The following is a 20,371-nucleotide window of genomic DNA, read 5'->3' as shown; positions in this document are numbered from 1 at the left end:
GATGATGGACATATGTATCTCGGATTGCTTGAGGGTGAGTACATCATTGGGTCATTTTTATATTTGTCCGGAATATTGCTTTAAGCTAAAAAAGCTACATCAGCTTAGTCTGGTTTTAGCTGGTCTTTTTAGTATGGTTGTGGGGAGAGTGTATAGAAACCTGTACACACATACACACCTGAGATTCAGTCAGAAAGAGCAAGAATACATTTCTATTAATCTGCCACGTGACTCTCTCTCACACACATACTCAAGACATTACTATGAGAAATCACTTTAAGTGTGTTCTCGATTAAAGGTATAACTTCATTCTGGTTCCTGTTACACCCATCACCTTCAAAAGCACACAGATGTATTTTTGGCTAATTTTTTAAGATCACAAATGGAAAACAAATCACCATTTCAGCCATGACACAGATTTCAACCCGCTCTTCAGATACATAAAAATTCCTCTGGCAATTACGGCATATCAGTCAGAGGCTCAGCTAATGGGCGGCTAAAGCACAGAAAGCTTCTTTTGGGTGAGTTCTCCTCTAACAGGTGTGCTTAAGTGTTTGGGCGTTAAATTGGCACCGTGTTTTTTCTCGCTGTCCAAAAATAAAATCCAGAAATCTGAAGATTACATTTTCCTTTGGTGGAAAACATCATTCACTTCATGTTATTCAGACAATTCCTTTGTACTTTATTTTTATGGAAGAATGGAGTTTTTTGCACATGTACCATGTAAATGTTTTTACCATGGTATATAAATATGGTAACTGTTCAGTGCTGTGGTCTTGAAGTACTATGGTTATACTTTTAATGCCTTCAATGTAAAAGAGGGATGGAAATAAGCCTATTTACATAATATATAAAAAGTTATAAAACAATTTATATGTTTTTATATGGGAGTTCATGTGCGGAAAACATTTTAAATTTATGTGCCACCAACGTCACTAAATGAAATTACTTATTTTACAAAGATTCAGGCATTTTAAGAAAGTTAACCAACAAATAGCTTTATAGCAGCCTCTGCATATTGCAATATGATAACATAAACATTTACATATATGCATTTAGCAGATCCAAAAGTGACTTACTGTGCATTTTAATTAGTATCCATGTTCCCAGAGTTTATACCTGAACCTTTTTGCGCTGTTAACGCAATGTCCTACCACTAAGCTACTGTATACAGGAGCTATAAAAAACACTTTACCATTAAAATAGCCTTTGGCGAAAGGAAATATCCAGATACCTAATTACCACAAAAGCTCACCTAACCTCATACCCTCGACATAAAAGTGTATGTTTGCATGGAGAAAAGCAATATCAAGATTATGTTTTTATAAAGAGCGATCATATGGCGCATTAAATGTATGTGTGTGTGTGTGTTGGGAGGTGTCTGAAATCCCCATTTGCTGCACACAATCATGTGAAAATGTCACAGTTGCCATTTACTCAGTTGCTCGCTCCGTCGGGTCAGGGCGGGGTCGACCCAAAGGTGATGGACATTTTCTATTGTTGTGGGATCACCAAACTAAGCTTCGGTCTCCCCCCGTAACCCCCTGGCCCTTTCTGCCAGACCCTTTGCCTCATAACCCCAGGGGCCATGACAGCAACAATATTGATAGTAGCCAAACACTTCTCTGGAGGAGGAGACGGTTTTCATGTGATGAATAGCAAGACTAAGTATTTCTCAGCCCAGACCGCTGTCTGGAACAAAGGGAGCACAATAGCGCGTCTCGCACCAAGCGAAAGGGCGGACTGCATTAAAAACAGCTCAGGACAGGCATAAGAAACGCCCAGTCTTGAGTGCAAACTTTGAACCCTGAGATCTTTCTTCTTTCTTTTTTCTTTGATTGACCGTGCTTTTGGTCTTCGTCTTCCCCTCAAACTGGGGTGACAACATCACATGGTTGAATTTAAGGTCTGGGACGCCCCGTTGCTTGGGGGACATTTTTGTGACGCCCTTCACCACAATTTTTGTAGACAAAAGATGCCCAGCGAGATTTTGCTTTGTGCCAGACTGGCAGACCATGAGATATACAAATCGCTGTTTTATTTTAACTTTAGTTAGTTTTATTGTATTGTGTATTTTGCATATTCAGCTTCAGTTTTGGGTGAACTACCTCAAATTTTGCTCATACTAAAAGTTAGTACTTTTTTTATGGTAGTGAAAGTCAAGATTTCTTTTCTGAACACAGAAAGCCCCCTGATTTTCTCAACCTTAAGGCCTGCTCAGCATCTCTGGCCTATAAATCTTTGCATGTTACAGACAACAGATGGCCATGAACCATTAGAAATGACTCCTCAACAGATTATTAGGACAAATGTGCTTTTAGCGTTCAAAAGAGCAATTTGTGCGACTATGCTTTTAGGATCAGGTGTCCTGACATACAAGGGGAGATTTATAGACACGGAGCTACAGGTTGTTTCCCCCTGAGCCGAAAGTCCTTTTAAGCCAAATCAGTTCATCCGGTCGTATTAGCAACGCCCCGGGCAGCATTTTCCAGTAAGCACATGTCCTATTTACTTAAATGGGAAAAGATCAAAATCTCAACGACTGTTGATCAAGATTAAGTTTGGTTTAAAAATCAAGAATCCAAGAATACAAAAGATCTGGACACAATCTCTTGGAAATGTAAAGTATTGTACAAAGGCCAAATAGAAGTTTTGGGGAGTCGCCCCTTCCTCAGTGCCACATCCAGAAAAATTATGAATTAAAAATCAAGAATAAAACAACATTGGTTCTTTATAACATGCTAACTAACATGCATGCATATTCACGTCTAGCCATCATATTTACAATGGTGTTGTACGATTGGCTCTTTAAATTGTAAGGGCGGGACTTATATTTCTAGAGCCATCATATGTACTGTTGCGGCACTTAAATAAAAAAAAAAGGTTTAAGGCGGTATGGACAATCCAACAGCCAAATTGAACTTTGTGACCCATGTAATAAGAAGGTTGCCATATTTAACTTCTCCCTTTCGTATATATACATATATTTGATTGATCCGTGTCCTCTATTTCTAACATCTCTGCCCTGAATCCAGAACCTCTGAACTGCTGGTCTCTGAGGGGACGGGGAGGTTCTGAAGCAACCCAGGACACAGTGAAAAGGGCGGGTGGATGCTAAAATTCATGCCATTCTGCTTAATGAGCTGCATTCATTTAAGATGAAAAGCCGCTTTTACACACGCAAACTTTCCTCTCAAAGTCTCTGCCCTCTTCTCAAAGTTGAAATAAACACACACACGCAGAGAAAAAAGCATAAGCGACGGGAAAAAAACGGGGGAAAACAAAAAAGCGGTACAATTGCCTCATTAATGCATCCTGCGTGCTGCCCGAAGCCTTTCCCTTTTGCCTGCACCCAGCGGGAGCCCTTTTTATCAGGCCAAAGGACACCTTTCACAGGACCATTAGTGAAACAGGGACAGATGCACCCGGCAAATTCCCCCCTGTCATGTAAGTGAGAGAGAGGAGAGACGGATAAAGCAGAGGGTAAAACAAAAAAAGAAATCCAAATCGCTCGCTCCGTCCGGTCGTACTAAGGTCTGACCTTGAGGCGGTAGGTGGGCCGCCTCTGGACGGCAAGGTGTCAGGCTGTCACCGGGCACCATCCCGAGCCAAAACTCCCCCTCCAGGTTAATGGCTTTTAGCTGTTGTTATCTGAAAAATGGTAATGACTGGCACCCCAGAAGCTTTGGATGCAATTACCCCCATCAGGATCCCCCGGTTAAATATGACTTGACCAATAAGCATTATTTGGACGCATGATGGCCTCAGTAACTGGTTTTGCACCGATCTCACTCCGAGCGGCAAAGTGCACGGCTAATAGTGCACACGCCATTCAACAAATTGACATTTTCATCAGGCAGAGAGATCAGAGCATGCCCAACCTATAGGAGTCGGACCCAGGGGAGTTCAGGGGTAGAACCGGACTTTCCGCCCCTCTCCCTCCTGATTAAACTTCTAGACATTCAAATTGCTATAATGAATGTTTCAGGATCTCACTGCTCCGAATGTCACTTGAACTAATGCCATAGAGTAGATCAGACATTTAAATGACAGTGGATATAGATTTCTCGACTATTTTGATTGATTTACAATGTCTGGCATTAGAATACAGAGTTTTTTGTTTTAGCAGCCTGATCTCACGAACTTCCGTGGGATAGTCACAGAATTTTTTGCTCATTTTCCCGTAGCATTCTCACGGATCTCCGCATTTTTCCGTGGCCCTGCTATGGACTGTCTTTTTACGTGGCATTCTCACGGATTGGTTACTCAACTGTTTTGTCCTATTTTCTTACCATTTACGCTTCGGTTTAGGGTTAGATTTACATAAGATGACATCCCTACCCAAACCCAACTCTAACCCCAACGCCAGGCGACAATTGATTAAAGTTTAGAATATATAATAGTATAAATAAATAGTTAAAGTGACATACCAACACAAACACCAAATCTAACCTTAAACCGAAGCGAAAATGGTTTGAATATAGGAAAAAGCAGTTGGCTTTAGAGAAGAAATTGTTATTTTGTAAAGGCTGCTTTTTTATATCTTAAGAGACTTTGTAGGAGAAATAAAAACATAAATGCGACATTTGCTTGCTTAGAGTAAAAGTACACTGTCAGAAAAAATGGCCCGCGCTGTCACTGGGATAGGTCCTAATAAAAAGGTCCTAATAAGTACCATTAAGGTACCTTTGAGGTACACGTATGCACTCTTTGGGTACAAAAGTGTACTTTTTGAAAGGGTACTGCCCTAGTGACAGCTAGGGACCATTTTTAGCCATTGTGACAGTGTACATAGCTATAAAAAGTGATAAATTCTCTTTTGAGGGTGGAAAATTTGGTCTTTGAAACTTTTGATGAAACACTTGATTTGATATTAAACTTTTACTTGTCCAGATTTTGGTACCTGAGCAAAGCTGAGCACACTTACAGTAAAGACATTGTTGAGAAACTCGCCAGTCAGATGTAAGATTTCACAATATGTTTATACCGAAAAAATATGAGAAGCAAACATGACTCCATTTGCCCTCCATCTAATCTTACTGCTGCCTTCGAGAAACAAAAATTTAAGCCATCTCATGTTTGTCTCATTTTTATTCCTACAGTATGAGTTGGGCTGATGTAATACATATCCTATCTTTACACCGAACAGGAATTTTCGGAGAATGTCGAAACAGATTTTAGAGACCAGTATCCCTTTTGGCAACACATAGTGCAATACATTTCTCAGTAGTCTTTTGAAATCCTTAAAATGTAACACACTGTATGCTGGTGCAAACAGTAGCTGGAAAATGCAAAGCCATGCATGCCGAATGAAACCGTGAAGCAAACCCTATTAATTAAGCTTAAGCTGACCTGATAAAATCTCATTTTAAAAACAAACACCAGGGAACTAGCAACAGCAAACCTGTGAGAAGAAAAAAATGGGTTTTAATCCAAACACAGACTACAAGACTGGAGCTCATCTGCGTTTAATATTTTAAGTCTGCGACTAATCTGTGACAGGTTGTTGCCCGTTTGCAGGACACGCCTGTTGCTTAGGCTCCTTTAGTATGCACATTTGCTGTGAAGACATTCAAAGTAACCTTTCTTAGCTGATACTCTCCAATCAGATCCATAAAGCATGTCATAATAACACTAACCTAAGTTTGACTGACACATTTGTGCTTTCAGCCAAATGTCCCTAGAGACCTCATAACAGAATTCAGCCGACTGAACTTGTGTGCACGTTATTGATTGAGTCTGTTGTGAAATCTGGATGTCCTTATCAAGTCTGCATTTACCCTTTACACCCCAGTTCCTGTAACCCAAGAAGCATCAGCTGAGTGAATGATTGGACCCTGGGGCGATACTGACACCTGGTCGGTCCCAGGCAAGGAGTTTGGGGTTGAAGAACGAGAGTTACGAGAAAGAAAGAGGGGTGGGTACTTACAGATGTAGTAGTATTCATGGCCTGGGCGAAACTCGAAGCCCAAAGAAAAGGGAGTAAACAGCTGGAACTTCTCGGAGAACTTAAGAGGCCCGTTCGGACTCATCGGGCGATTGCATTCCCAGCGCTTGAAGCCTTTCATGTGGTGGTTGCAGGTGGTGTAGCCATCGTAGTTGACCATGTACAGTATGTAACGTTCCATGCGCTCCTGAGGAAGTGGATCCTCGTAGTGCGGACAATATATGTCTAGGTAGTCGTTGATGGCCACCTCCACCGTGTATTCTCCGTGCATGAATCTGAGGAAACAAACACAGACAATTTATTGTGCATTTCTTGCGTGTTTGAGCTGGACAAATTCACAAACGTTATCACGACGCCAGTCCGCAGATAGATCTTTTAACACAAAAATCCTTCAAAACGGACCCTTTTATCAATGGAAAGAGAAATTGCTAGGCTCCTGTCACTCAGGGAGGAGATATTCGGTGACAGGATGGGATTGGTGGGGGGTAATCTCGGTGCTAAGGGCCGAACTGACTGGAATGACCAAGTGGAGGTGGATGAGAGGAGATTGACAGCGGGTTAGAGGGAGAAAGTCACTTCATTAAGGGTTTTCACACGGTCTGGCTTCAGCCCAGCTCTCCTGAAATGAGTTTGCTGGCTGGGCCAATTTAGACACAAATTGTGCACCTGCAGGAAGGCACGAGTTAAGGCGCAGAAACTGCACTCACTTCGCATGGAGCAGAAGAACGGCTGGACACACTAAAGGGTACTTGGACATATTTGGACATCTAAGACACACGTATCACGTATTACTGATCAGCTCTAATGAATATTAATTAGGTGATTTCATAGCATGCCATTCATTGGATAAGAAAACACCAAAACTTTCCAGTGCAAACGTAATGGAGTTCCAATTGAGCCACATGAACAATTGGGTCACTGGAACCAAGATAATTTTTACTAAACATGTTCACTAATATATGTACAACTAATACTGACATTAAATAGCATTTTCATCCTTTCTCGCTTTTATTGGGCCAATTTAAGACAGCCAACCTTACTGAACCATTCATATGGCTTTCACATGGCAAGATGTATTGCAGACACACACAGCAAAGCACACACAAGACACGTGACTTCTTCAGATCTTCTCTTTCGGTCCAGGGCGTGAAGATTACATGAATAAGATCTAACATCTCCAGCAGTGAGACTGTAATGGTGTGTTACCAGTGTGGTTGACACACCTGCTCCATCCTCCATTCACTACGGCATCAAAGCAGCCCCCTTCACTACAAACACTACAAAACACGAGACGGCAAATCCAAATTAAGTGTTCACACACAATGTGAAGCCACACCAGGATGCTTCATCCAATTTAGCAGAATTTCAAAGTGCAACAAGTCAAAGATGAAAACAGAAGAAATGCTCTGGGTTCACAAAAAGCACAACACAAAGACAACCTCCCCCTGCTTTTTCTGGGGGTCTTTGAGAGGTGAGAGAGGGCAGGGGGCAGAAAACTGGGGGGCTTTGGAGTGAGATTTGGCATCAGATGACAGCTAATCTAGGTCTGGAATTACTGTCAAAGGGCCAAGCCGGGCCAAACACCAGCTGTAGCAGCAAATGAAGCTTCTGCAGACGTCTCCTTGCCTTATCACCGCGTCCCAGACTACAGCCCCGATTCCTTCATTCCCTACAAGATTTTTCTTTGTTCATCGGCAATACTTTAAACCTCCATGCTTACATTACAGTTGACACGGACCACATCAGTGATGCTTCCCTAGTTCGCCTCATAGCCAACAAGCTCAATAAAACATCCTGAAAAAGCGCCTTGAAAACCACCCCGGCGCAGAGAAATTTCTCTCCCTGGCAGCGGAAAACGCTTCGCTCGTTCCGAAGATGTGTTTTTTTCTTGTTCTCCATTTTTTGTCAGGTTCCTGCTAATCCCGGCTTTGCCAGTAAATGATATCAAGAGTGCAAGGAAGAGTAATGGCAGGATAACTTCGCCATAGGACCCGCTTGATGTTTACGGAACTGTAAATTCAATCATCTTGCCATAAAAAACACGTGTTAGCGGCCCTTTAATGCGAAGTGCGCTATCATTGCTACGGCGTTCCGCGGGTCAGGCATATCTCTTACAGATTCATACGGTGCATTATGCTTTAATAAATCGATATTGATGCCCCATTCCCCCCCTTTCTCATTCCCAGATGTCATTAAATCCCGAGGAGTCGACCAAATGATCCAACACACTGAGGCAACACGTCGTTCCCTTTGATTCAAAAGTATCTCGGTGTAAAAAATGACCTTACAGCCAATGGCTGGTGGATATGGGGTGGCGGAAGGGGGAGAGATGACAGATGGAAATATCAATAAGTGAGCCCAGAGTGTTTAGAGAGAGCTAATGCATGCAGTTAGGTGAGCTGGCTTCATCAATCACACTGTAGTCAGTTCACTGCTTTACTTCCTCTAGTCCTCCGAGCGCAGACTCGAACAGACCTCCCCGAACTCTCTCTCACTCTTTCTGCCGAACAACTACTGATCTCACATCAGCTCTAAATGAGCTCTATAGGCTTCCTTTCACAGTGTGATGTTTTCATCACTGCCCTACACTCCAGGTTAGAACCAAGAAGGATCTCATGGCCTGATGCTATAAGAGAACTTTTAGATATTGTACCGTACCACAGAGTGGTTTTAACATCAGTTGGGTAAAATATGGACAAACTCAACTGTTGTCCAAATACGGACATATTTAAATTATTTAAACCAACAACTTTATTCCATATTTTACCCAGCCATAGTTTACAACAACCCAGCATTTTTAGAGTGCAGGAACTTAAACTGAGACTCCTTTCATATCTAAACAAAGATGTTGAGGTTTCTAAAGACGTTTCTCAATGAGGTTTCTCAGATGCATATCATTTTATTTATCATATTTTTTTCCAAGATCAAGCTATCAACATTAATTTTATAGCTTTATGCTTTTACCATATGTCAACAACTGTCTTAGTTGTTTATACCTATACTTCTCTTTTAGTGTAAACATTTGATGGCCAAATGTTTCTTTAAAGAAATAAATCAATCAATACATAGCTACCTATATATATATATATATATATATATATATATATATATATATATATATATATATATATATATATATATATATATATATATATATTAATATTTTTTATATTTTTTAAGTTTCACATGCAAAAATATTTTACATGTTTAAAATAAATTAAGTGAAATTAATTATATATATATATATATATATATATATATATATATATATATATATATATATATAATATTAATTTCACTTAATTTATTTTAAACATGTAAAATATTTTTACATGTGAAACTTAAAAAAAATCTAAATCTATAAAATATGTGACCCTACACAACAAAACTCTTAAGTCAGCTGGGTATATTTGTAGCAATAGCAAACAATATAGTGTTAGAGTTGAAATTATCTATTTTTCTTTTATGCCAAAAATCATTAAGATATTAAGTAAATATAAATTTTCTTACTGTAAATATATCAAAACTTTTGTGAGTAAAGTTGTCCAAATGAAGTCATTCTGCATCCAAATGTGGTTTTCTCAATATTTAGATTTTTTTGCACCTCAGATTCCAGATTTTCAAATAGTTGTATCTCACCCAAATATTATCTTATCCTAACAAACCAGGGCCGACGTCAAGGAGGGGCATTCGTGGAGGTTGTACATTGAATGTTTCATGACTTTTAATTTAATCAAATGAGGAAAATATAATTGATATATGTTTTTTTAAATAATTAAAATAGACCAGTTTCTCTGATTGGTTGCATTGCGGCATCTCGTGCATCATTACGTCTTTAGCATATTAATGTGACTTGATACTAGCAACGTGTTTTTGCGGCTCTGTAACAAACCATACATAAAATATATAATGGAAAATTTATTTATTCAACTTTCAGATGATGTATAAATATCAATAAAAAAAAACAAAAAAACGTATGACTATTTTGGTGGTCCAGGGTCACACATAGTATAGTCAAATACACTGTACCAACTATTAATTTTATATATATTATAAAAATATTTTTTTTTCCAGAACCTACACTCTCACAAAAAAGGTACAAAAGCTTTCACTAGGACGTTTGTACCTTAAGGGTGTCCAAAAATATGTTTAGAGAAGCAATGAGACTTTAAAGCACACTTGCTGTGGTCATCTATATTTTGTTCATGTATTTTGTTTTGTTGAATACTTCTTTGATGGTGGCTAAAAACTGACCGGCCCCCCATTGCAGTCTCTACAGCTTTGGAGAACACATGTGAGCAGAAATCCAACTCTCCATTTTGGGGCCTTTGATTCGTTGTTCGGCCCCATCATCCCCACAGGACTTCAATTAATCAGAGCGACCGCTTTCGTTCAGTGTGTTTAGAAGGAGGGTAACTCTCAGGGTGAACTTCCCCGGCGGTACGGATAAAGAAGGGTTTGAAGTGCTGTGATTTACGGCGATATCTGGTCATCAGCGAGTCTAAATTCCAGATTTTCGAACATCTTTTGTAAATGTTTGCCTGTGGAAGAGCATGCTTTCCAAGACCGAAGCAGGAAGTACCTTTAATGCATGAGATTTAAACCAAACAAGCAGATCAGATAAGACACGATTCAAGATTTATTGATGTATTTAGAGGCTCCTGACCGGTGCAAACAAATGTGAGTAAGACGTATAAGACTACAGATTTCTGTTTTCAAACTTGTCTCCAAAGCAATCAGATTTGACCAAATGGAGTGGAAAATTAGTTTTCGGGGTTTTATAAATAAAACATCCATGGCTTGTGTTTCTGTAATCACTGAGGTCATGACAGGGTGACTCGCTCAACCTCTATACTATTGGATATAGACGGTACAGCTGTCTGGTGAGACCAAAAAACAAAACAATCCTTCTTCTTCTTCAGAAAGCACTGGATTTTAAGCCAGATCATTTATAACACTTCATACCAGATCTTTCCACAGAGCAGATGCTGAAGTTGCCAAGCTTTTCCAGGTCAAACATAAATGATGAGCTTGCAAAGGTCTTGTGGAGTTTGGCCCTCATTTAAAACTTCACCAGGCTGTTGGTTGAACCTTTATGTTGTGTTGCAGCCAAAGCAAATATGTGCGTTTATTCTGCAATTAACCGATGACCTGGCCATATTAGTTTAGATAATAACCTGGCACAAGACTCACACGCTTTCGCATAATTCTCCCTCAAACGCAGCACCATTAGGTTTGGGACTCACCGCTCCTGGCATGCCGCAGGGCTGTGGACTTGTCCCCAGTGAGTTTTGAAATGAAATGATGAGGGCAGCTATGTACAGGTTACCCTGTTGTTAGGGGTTTAACATCACATTTCACGGCCATGTAAACGTGTGGAAAGGTGAACGCGGATATGCAGGATATGCTGGAATGCGAGTGTTGTTTGTATTTGCGCTATAATGGAGATTCATTTAGTGTTGCACAGCCATGGCTTACTAATAACACAAGATTTAAAGACAAAAAATGCTTTCCATTACAGTGAACTGACAAAATAAAACAAAGCCAAATTACGCTATACATCCTGTGATTAACAGTTGGCATTTTGATTGTATATATGGAGGATTGGGCTCTGGGGGTCCCAAATACCGCAAAGGCAAGCTCCGCCCCCATCTCTCTGTGTGTGCGTGTGTGTGTGTTTGTGTGTATACGTGTGTGAGAATGGCCCTTTGTGCCGACGGCTCAGGGTCTGGAACCCATTTCCACATGCTCAGCTTGGGCTTGGTCTGTGCACCACCTCTCCCCATGTGGAACATGTTTATTGTTCTTTGTGTCAGGCAGACGCCGAGACCTCCGTGCCCCCCTCCTCCCTCCACACCTCCCCGCAATCTCTTCTGTTATTCCAACTCGGCTTGAGCAATTTTTCTATCACAGCATTTATGCAAACGTTATCCCAACTGACGTTCACCCAGTGCTAGACAACCAAGTCGGGGGGTGGCTGAGAAAAATAAAACAAGCAAAAAGGGTTTGGGACAGATGCCCCAGGGGACAAACCTCATGTGCTTTGTGTGAAAGAAAGTAGAAATGCTTATTTTAACCCTTCCTTTGCTTTATTTTAACCCTTCCTTTGTAGTTATAGGCATTTGCCGTATTTATTCGAGCACCATACTTTCTGTTTCATAGGAAATCTGTTGTGCTTCTTTTGGAGACGTAATGTCCTTATTTACTCTGGGCCACTGTGGAGTGGCACCAGTCACATAAAAGCATCCCGTCCTCGCCGGTACATTGCGCCCCCGTGTTTAATTACATTTTTATGTCTCGGTCTACTTTGTAAGACCTTTCAGTGATTGAAAAATGGTGGGAGAGAATAAAAGTGACCAGTGCAGACCGGCAAATGAAAGTACAGCCAACAAATCTGTGTTGTATCATCAAAAGCATGTTCAGCTGGGATTCTGTCCGTCAATGTACTGCAGCTCTAATGGGCCGATGTTTACACACACACACACACACACACACACACACACACACACGCACGTTCTGGTTTCCATGTTTTTTGGGGACATTCCATAGACGTAATGCATTTTATTCTGTACAAACTGTATATTCTATTCCCCTTACCTGCCCCATTCCCTAACCCCAACCATCACAGGAAACTGTCTGATACCTTAGATTTTCAAGAAAAATCATTCTGTTTGATTTATTAGCTTGTTTCCTCATGGGGACATCAAAATGTCCCCATGAGGTCACAAAAACACTGGTATTCCTATCTTTGTGGGGACAATTGGTCCCCCCAACGTGATAATTACCCGGCCGCGCACACACACACACACACACACACACACACACACACACACACACACACACACACACACACACACACACACACACACACACACACACACACACACACACACACACACACACACACACACACACATAGCGGCTTCAGTATCTCTGCTGTTATTATTCTATAGGGGGAATTCACTGAAAATGAACTGCGTCCGCTGATGGCACAGTTTATTTACACTTGATTTTTTATAGCAGCAGACTCACTAAAGGAATTATGCAAATGAGCAAACGGTGCACACCCCAAAAATTTGGGCTGGGTGTATTTCGCATGCCGCAGTTTTTCAGCCTGTGGGTCGGGTCTGAGCAGACTGCTGCGATCTGGCAAATTTTCACACTGTAATTCAGTCTACTAAATCTGCTGTTTAAAATGCCAGAAGTGTGCTAGACTACATGTCACATCTAGATACTGGTTGTAGCACCCACTCCCATCATCTGATCATAACTGATGAATATCTGCTGCAATAAGCAACGAAAAACAAAGCTAAATATTTTTAAAACCAAAAATGTTAAATGTTATCTTTTAATGGTAACACTTACAATACGGTTTTATTTGGTCACATTAGTTAATGTACATATTAGCTAACAACAAATAATACTTCCAAAGCATTTATTAATTTAAGTTCATGTTATTTTAAGCATTAACTACTGCATTTTTAACATTACTTCACAATGATCTAACATAAACAATTGTATTTGCATTAACTAACATTAACAAAGTACTATATTGATTACTATACTATATTGGTTACTGTATGGTTAGTTCATGTTAGCTCATGCATTTACTAATGTTAACTAATACAACCGTATTGTAAAGTATTACTGGTTTATTTTTGGTGTTTATTGCTGGGTGATTCTCACGAAATCCAGATTTAGAAGGTGTCCAGCACACTGAAAAAAAATGATTCATTCAATTTACTACATTTTTTTAAGGTAAGTGGTTGCAATCAATTTATTTAAGCTACATTAAAACAAAAGTTTTTTGTTTTGTTTGGCCTTTCTAAATTTTGTTTAAATGTAGCTTAAATAAATTGATTGCAACCACTTACCTTAAAAAATTAAGTTAATTGAATTAATATTTTTTTCAGTGCATCAGAATTTTTAAAAAGCCCTTGAAGCCAATTTTTTGCACATAAAAGATTAAGGTCTGAACTTACTATAAACATTATTTTTAGAGGATTTAAAAATATTTCCTATAGAATTATTTACATTATATTTACATTATCAAAAATGATCATTACCGCAACATGATATTACATTAAATATATGCATTTACAAACTCATGTTTCGGTAATGAGAACTTAAAAGTTGTCGAGGTACTATGACAAACAAAATTTCCACTTTTATCTGGAGAGAAAAACTAAGAACTGCTTACCTGGTAGCCATCTTGAGTGTCACAGTCAATTATGTCCCTTCCAACAATTAAAAAAAAATGTTGTTCCTTGAGGGCTTAAACAATGATTAAAAATTGTTGCGGAGGATGAGAAAATTGGTCTTGGACACATTTATATTCCTTATTATTGTCTCTACATTTACCAATGATCACCAAGTATAACATGCACTGAAGCTTTTTTTATTTTGTTTAGATTTTTTAATTATAAACATTTCCATGTCAGAGAACCCAAATCCAGTCATGGACACGTTGCGGTAATGAAAATTTTCCCCTTAAATGTGAAAAAAAAAATGGTTTGTATGATGTCATTTGAAATCATGTGCAAAATATTACATGAATAGATGTTTGTAACTATATGCCATTTATTTTGATACTCTTACTTTGCATTTACTTTTTTATCAAAATGTTTAATGACACCTCATAAGTCTCATTTTGCGAGAATCACCCATTAGCTAACATGAATTAACAATGATCAGTATAGGTTTTCAGCACTTTGTTAATGCCAGTACAAGTGTTTTTGTAAGTTAATTGTGCATTAAGTAAGGAATAATTGACGATGGGCCATTGAATAATAAGAAAATAATGCACACCCAAGGTGCAATGCGGCAGTCAATTATTCCTCTTATACCATGGTTACCACAAACATTGCTCTGGTGCCTATTTTTAAGACATTTAACAAGTTAGGTGTGCGGTTATCAGAAATTAATGCATATCCACGGAAAAAATTCTCAGCCAATCAGAATACAGCATTCAACAGACCTGTGGTATAACTAATGTTAACAGTTACAACCATATTGCAAACTGTTACCTATCCTGTCCGAGATCACTGCTTAAAACACATTTTCTACATTTTGTTTCATATCAAACTATTTAAATGATAAGTTACACTGAAATAAACTATATGTATTATCGTCTTCTGCTTTAATGATAGCATGTACGCGAGCTGGTTGATGAAGGGTAAATCCGAAGATTATCCCAGCATGATTTGAAAATATTCCAAAAAGCATTTTGTGCAAAAGCCAGAAATCCTAAAACCCTGCATCCATTGCAAGGTTTAGTCTCAGAGCGCACTGTATGACCCTCAGTTACTTCAAAAGGAACTTTCAGGAACTTTAATGATAAATACATTGTGTTATTAGGAGCTGTCTGGCATTTATTCTGCATGTATGTATTTGGTTCTCGTTGTCACCGGCAGCTCTCACGGCGACTCTAATGAGGCTTCTGGGATTTAATGGCTCGACTGAGAAACTTTTCGCTCGTACCTGCAGACGCCTGTTGAGAAGCCACCATGCATCCCCATCTATCCCTCACCGCCCTCAAAAACACACACTTCCTACAACAATACACACTATGAAGCCTTCAACAACACATGCGCTGCTTAAAACAACACGCACACACACGACACACTGCCTAAAACAACCACAAGCAAAATACACAAACTTACAAAACATCACATAAAACAAACAGTTCCTCTAACTTTGTATAAACCTGTTGGCATTATATCAAATGATTACACGGCTCGTTGGTATGCTTGATTCTGATTGGCCAGTCGAGACATTTGCAGGTTTTTTTACTCCCAGATAACGACCACTCAAAACTTATAACACGGTAACCCGCATGCTGCAAATCATTTGGACAGGTACAGTTTAATATTACACAAAAATTCAATATTAAAATGTCTGTATATGACATTATATTTATAAATGATTAAACCAAATAGCGTGTTTGTGGCATTTGAACGTCTTGTCTTCATGTTAGTAAGGACGTCTCAAAGACTTCTTTGTTTCCATACTAATGTGATGTTAATGATATTTTATATAAGTTTATACGTTTTTATCTTGGTGTGGACTTTCCACTGCGGCCGCCAGTAAAAAAGATATTTTCTATCTCATCTTTCCACCCTTAAAAAGTAGCATTTTCATAATAAAAATATAACAAAAAATGGTATTCACTTCATGAATCTTTGAAGCCGGCGTTCATGAGAGGTTTTTGTCAGATTAGGTTTAACTTCTTGGAAAGTAAAGCCACATATACACATTTCCCACACCGTTACCTCTTGGCAGCTTTCACTCATGAGGTTAATCATACACGACTTTATACTGAGCATAATTCAAACAGCGGCTTAAATCCAAGCCCCTTCGGACGTGTAACTTTCCATACTAAAGCCTTTATCAATACAGAGAGAAATATGAGAGCCTAGCGATGTTTGATTCAAAATCAACACTAATTCGAACTAATTCTAAAAGTATACGGCGAGCCCAGACATTCGAATCAAGACTCACTACTGAATGGATTTCATAACACGTGTTCAGTTCTTCAGCTCGACTGTATTTGAAAATAAAAACATGTGTGAGGCTGTGATCCAGTCAAATATGTCTGGGTTTTTCTGCTTTGTAATCAACGCTAAACATTTCTGAAGGCTGTTGGCTTTGACTTGCCAATCCTTTCTTGCCTATTTGAGCAAGCTTAGTTTGGACTTCTGATTAATCGTGCACTTACTGAGGTATTATTTCCAGTCGATTCTCCATAAAAAAGCATTTGAAAACATTTAACATGTTGGAGTGATATGTAGAAAATATGCAGGTCCAGAGCGACACTTCAGGATCATATAAACTCTTTCCCCGCCATTGACGAGATATCTCGTCAATTAAGAGAAAACGCTTTCCCGCCAATGACGAGATTTTCCGTCTTTCCGCAATACCGCTATTATCCACCACAACTTTTTAAACCAGGAAGTATTGCCCTATGGCAAGCGGCTGCATGTCCGTGTCTGTTTTAAAGATCGCTCTGAATGGGATCTCTATGAAAAGTCCGTCACAAAAATAGAATTATCTCTGCTTTTTGCTCAAAATGTGGTGTTTTTGCAGAAACCTACCCATATTCAAAAGCTGATTACAAAAGAACCACTGAAGGTAGGATGAAACGTTTTTTTTTTTTTTGAAAGCAGAGGGTCTGTTCTTTCATTTGGTATATTGTATGTTTATATATTTAAAGAAGAACATTTTCTGGAAGGCATTTAACTTTGGTGAAAATCATGAAAAACGCTGGCGCTGGCTGGCAACTTTTTTTTAAAATGCTGGCGGTGAAAGAGTTAAGTGTCAACTCCAAGACGCTGCACCACATAACGATTAAAGGGATAGTTCACCCAAAAATGAAAAATCTGTCATCACTCTCATGCTGTTACGAACCTGTATACATTTATTTGTTCTGATAAACACAAAGGAAGATATTTTGAGTAATGTTTGTATCCAAACCAGTCAGAGGCCCCATTGACTCCCATAGTATTCTTTTTTCCTACTGTGGAAGTCAATGAGGCCTCTGATTGGTTTGGCTACAAACATTCCTCACAATATCTTCCTTTGAGTTCATCAGAATAGTGAGTAATTTATTTTCGTGTGTACTATCCCTTTAACACGGATGAAATCCACCACCCATTGCATCCTCTAGGGGGCTGTGGGACCCGTGCTGTGCGACTGTGAATGTTTTTTCCACAGTGTGATAACATGCTGTTTTTCCCATTATGGGGTATGTAAACACCTGTCTTTGAAAACACACCCCATCCCAAACAAACAAACATGAGCGTGGTGAGGTGCATAAGCATGCGTACGCATGCATGTGCAACTAAACACACATGCATACGCAGGAAACCCTGTAATTGTTTCTCTTATTTCTTAAACACAAATGCCCTCGACTAATTCTCTCCACCTAACAAACAAAAGAGTTGCTCTCAGGTTTCTACCTCGGCGTAATAAGGACAGAGTTCGTCAGCGGACATCAAACAGAAAGTGATGGTAATGCCGTGCACTCTAAAGCTAAGTGTATCAGACATCCCACTCACTCCGACCCGCCCTCTTTGTCTTTTTTAACACCATTAGCAAAGTGCATGGTAATAGCGTTATAGGACCGCCCCGGTCCGCAGGAGAGGGATTGGGTGACGGACTCTCATCCACTCGGCCACTCTCATCTCGCCCGGCATCTTTTAAAAGGGCTTGATGTATTCTTTTCTTTCTTTTGGTAAGTACGGGGCCATTTTCTGCATTCGGTCAAACATCTCGCACAGAATCCTTCCCTCTAAAAGCACTAAACAGCATTTTCTCGGTTTTTCCTAAGAGAAGAAAAGACCTTCAACACACCGTGATTCCCCACAGATGAACCCGTGACTCGCTATTTCGGTCAGTGTTGAAGAAAGATGGCCTTTTTGGAAAAGAGATATGGAGAGATACCTAAAAACACGATCATACCAAAGTAAATATGGAGATATGTGTCTATATTTGGAAAAAACTACTTATGTGTCTAGGAGATGTGTGTCTATATTTGCTCTATAAAGACCACATGCATTGATTTTCCACACAAGCTCTCTTGTGAAGGTATTCGTCACTCTGTGAATGTAACCTTATGCTCTCCACAGATGCGCAGAAAGATCTTCTGGTTAAGTTAAGTGTGTTATACTCAAAACCAGTGAAACCCAATAAACACTTTTTATATAGGCCTGCACTACATGTGATGGATTGTGGGAACTATCCCAGATCAAGCTGTAATGCACACTGTTACTCTGGAATAACATATGACTTTAAATCCATGTTTTTGCATACTTTGAGTTTCTATTTAATCCCTAGTCTGAAAAAAGATTTATTGATTTATCAATTTCTAAGCGAGCGTGTAGATGCATTAACTGAATGAATCCCATTGGGTGCAGCTGTTTACAGTGGACATTTAAGACTTTTTTAAGATGTCAAATAAATCTTTGGGGTCCCGAGAGTACATTTGTGAAGTTTCAGTTAAAAAAAATCATATAGATAATTTATTATAGCATGTTAAAATTGCCACTTTGTAGGTGTATAATCCCCTTCTGACATAACAAGGGGAGCCAAATTTCATTGACCTATTTTTTAACATGCTTGCAGAGAATGGTTTACCAAAACAAAGTTACTGGGTTGATCTTTTTCATATTTTCGGTTGATAGAAGCACTGGGGACCCAATTATAGCACTTAAACATGGAAAAAGTCTGATTTTCATCATATGTTCCCTTTAAAGGGATAGTTCGGCCAAAAATGATATTAAACCCATGATTTACTCACCCCCAAGCTGTCCGAGTTGTATATGTCCATCGTTTTTCAGACAAACACATTTTCGGATATTTTAGAAAATGTTTTAGATCTTTCAGTTGATTAAATGTAATGTTACGTGGGTCCACAACCTTCAAGTCCAAAAAAAGTGCGTCCATCCTTCACAAAATAAATCCAAACGGCTCCAGGATGATAAACAAAGGTCTTCTGAGGGTAATCCGCGTGGTGTTGTTGTAGAAATATCCATATTTAAAACTTTATTAACGAAAATAACTACCTTCCGGTAGCGCCACCATCTTAGACTCCTCTGTATTCAGGAGAGAGTATTAGCATAGTGTACGCACTTTTCTTAGTGACGTATGACAAATTCGGAGGGCGGGGGCACAGAGCAGCAGCAGAGTAGCCTCCGTAGGCTGCGTAAGCTCTCATCCTGAATGCGGACGCGACTAAGATGGCGGCACTACCGGAAGGTATTTATTTTCGTTAATTAAGTTTTAAATATGGATATTTCTACAACAACACCGCGCGGATTACCCTCAGAAGACCTTTGTTTATCATCCTGGAGCCGTTTGGATTTATTTTGTGAAGGATGGACGCACTTTTTTGGACTTGAAGTTCGTGGAGCCCGTAACATTACATTTAATCAACTCAAAAAATCTAAAACATTTTCTAAAATAGCCGAAAATGTGTTTGTCTGAAAAACGATGGACATATGCAACTCGGACAGCTTGGGGGTGAGTAAATCATGGGTTTAATATCATTTTTGGCCGAACTATCCCTTTAAGTAATGGACATTTGTGACCAGTCACGGAAAGTAGGGACACAAGTCGGATCTGGGCAATTTGAGTTGTTCACAGATTCTGAAAGTGCAGTTTCTAAGCTTTCCAACGATGTGTAACACATGGAAATCTGATAAGATTTGGAGAAGTTGTGGCCATTTGAATATAGGAACTCAGAAATACTCAAACCGAGAAAATCGAGACGAAAGGGACTCTTCTTTTCAGCTGGGGGAGACAATAGGGCTCATTTACATCTCATTTAGCTAAGCCATGCCCCCTGTAAAACCCTTTTTGAGATGTTCTAGCATCATATGTAGTATTTTATGACCAAATGACAACCCGCAAAAATAAACATGACTC

General features: G+C 39.3%; 1 protein-coding gene across 1 annotated transcript in view; it reads right to left on the bottom strand.

Moving 5' to 3' along the window:
• Positions 1-20,371, bottom strand: part of efna2b (ephrin-A2b) — a 136,699-nt gene that overhangs the window by 7,919 nt on the left and 108,409 nt on the right. Inside the window, exon 2 of the mRNA XM_065241703.1 lies at positions 5,930-6,222. Coding sequence (XP_065097775.1) covers positions 5,930-6,222 — 293 coding nt within the window. The remainder of the gene's footprint in view (positions 1-5,929; positions 6,223-20,371) is intronic.

Source organism: Paramisgurnus dabryanus, chromosome 14 (genome assembly GCF_030506205.2).
Source record: "Paramisgurnus dabryanus chromosome 14, PD_genome_1.1, whole genome shotgun sequence".
Lineage (NCBI taxonomy): Eukaryota > Metazoa > Chordata > Actinopteri > Cypriniformes > Cobitidae > Paramisgurnus > Paramisgurnus dabryanus.
The sequence above is the reverse complement of the archived record's forward strand: the minus strand, read 5'-3'. Positions and strand labels throughout refer to the sequence as shown.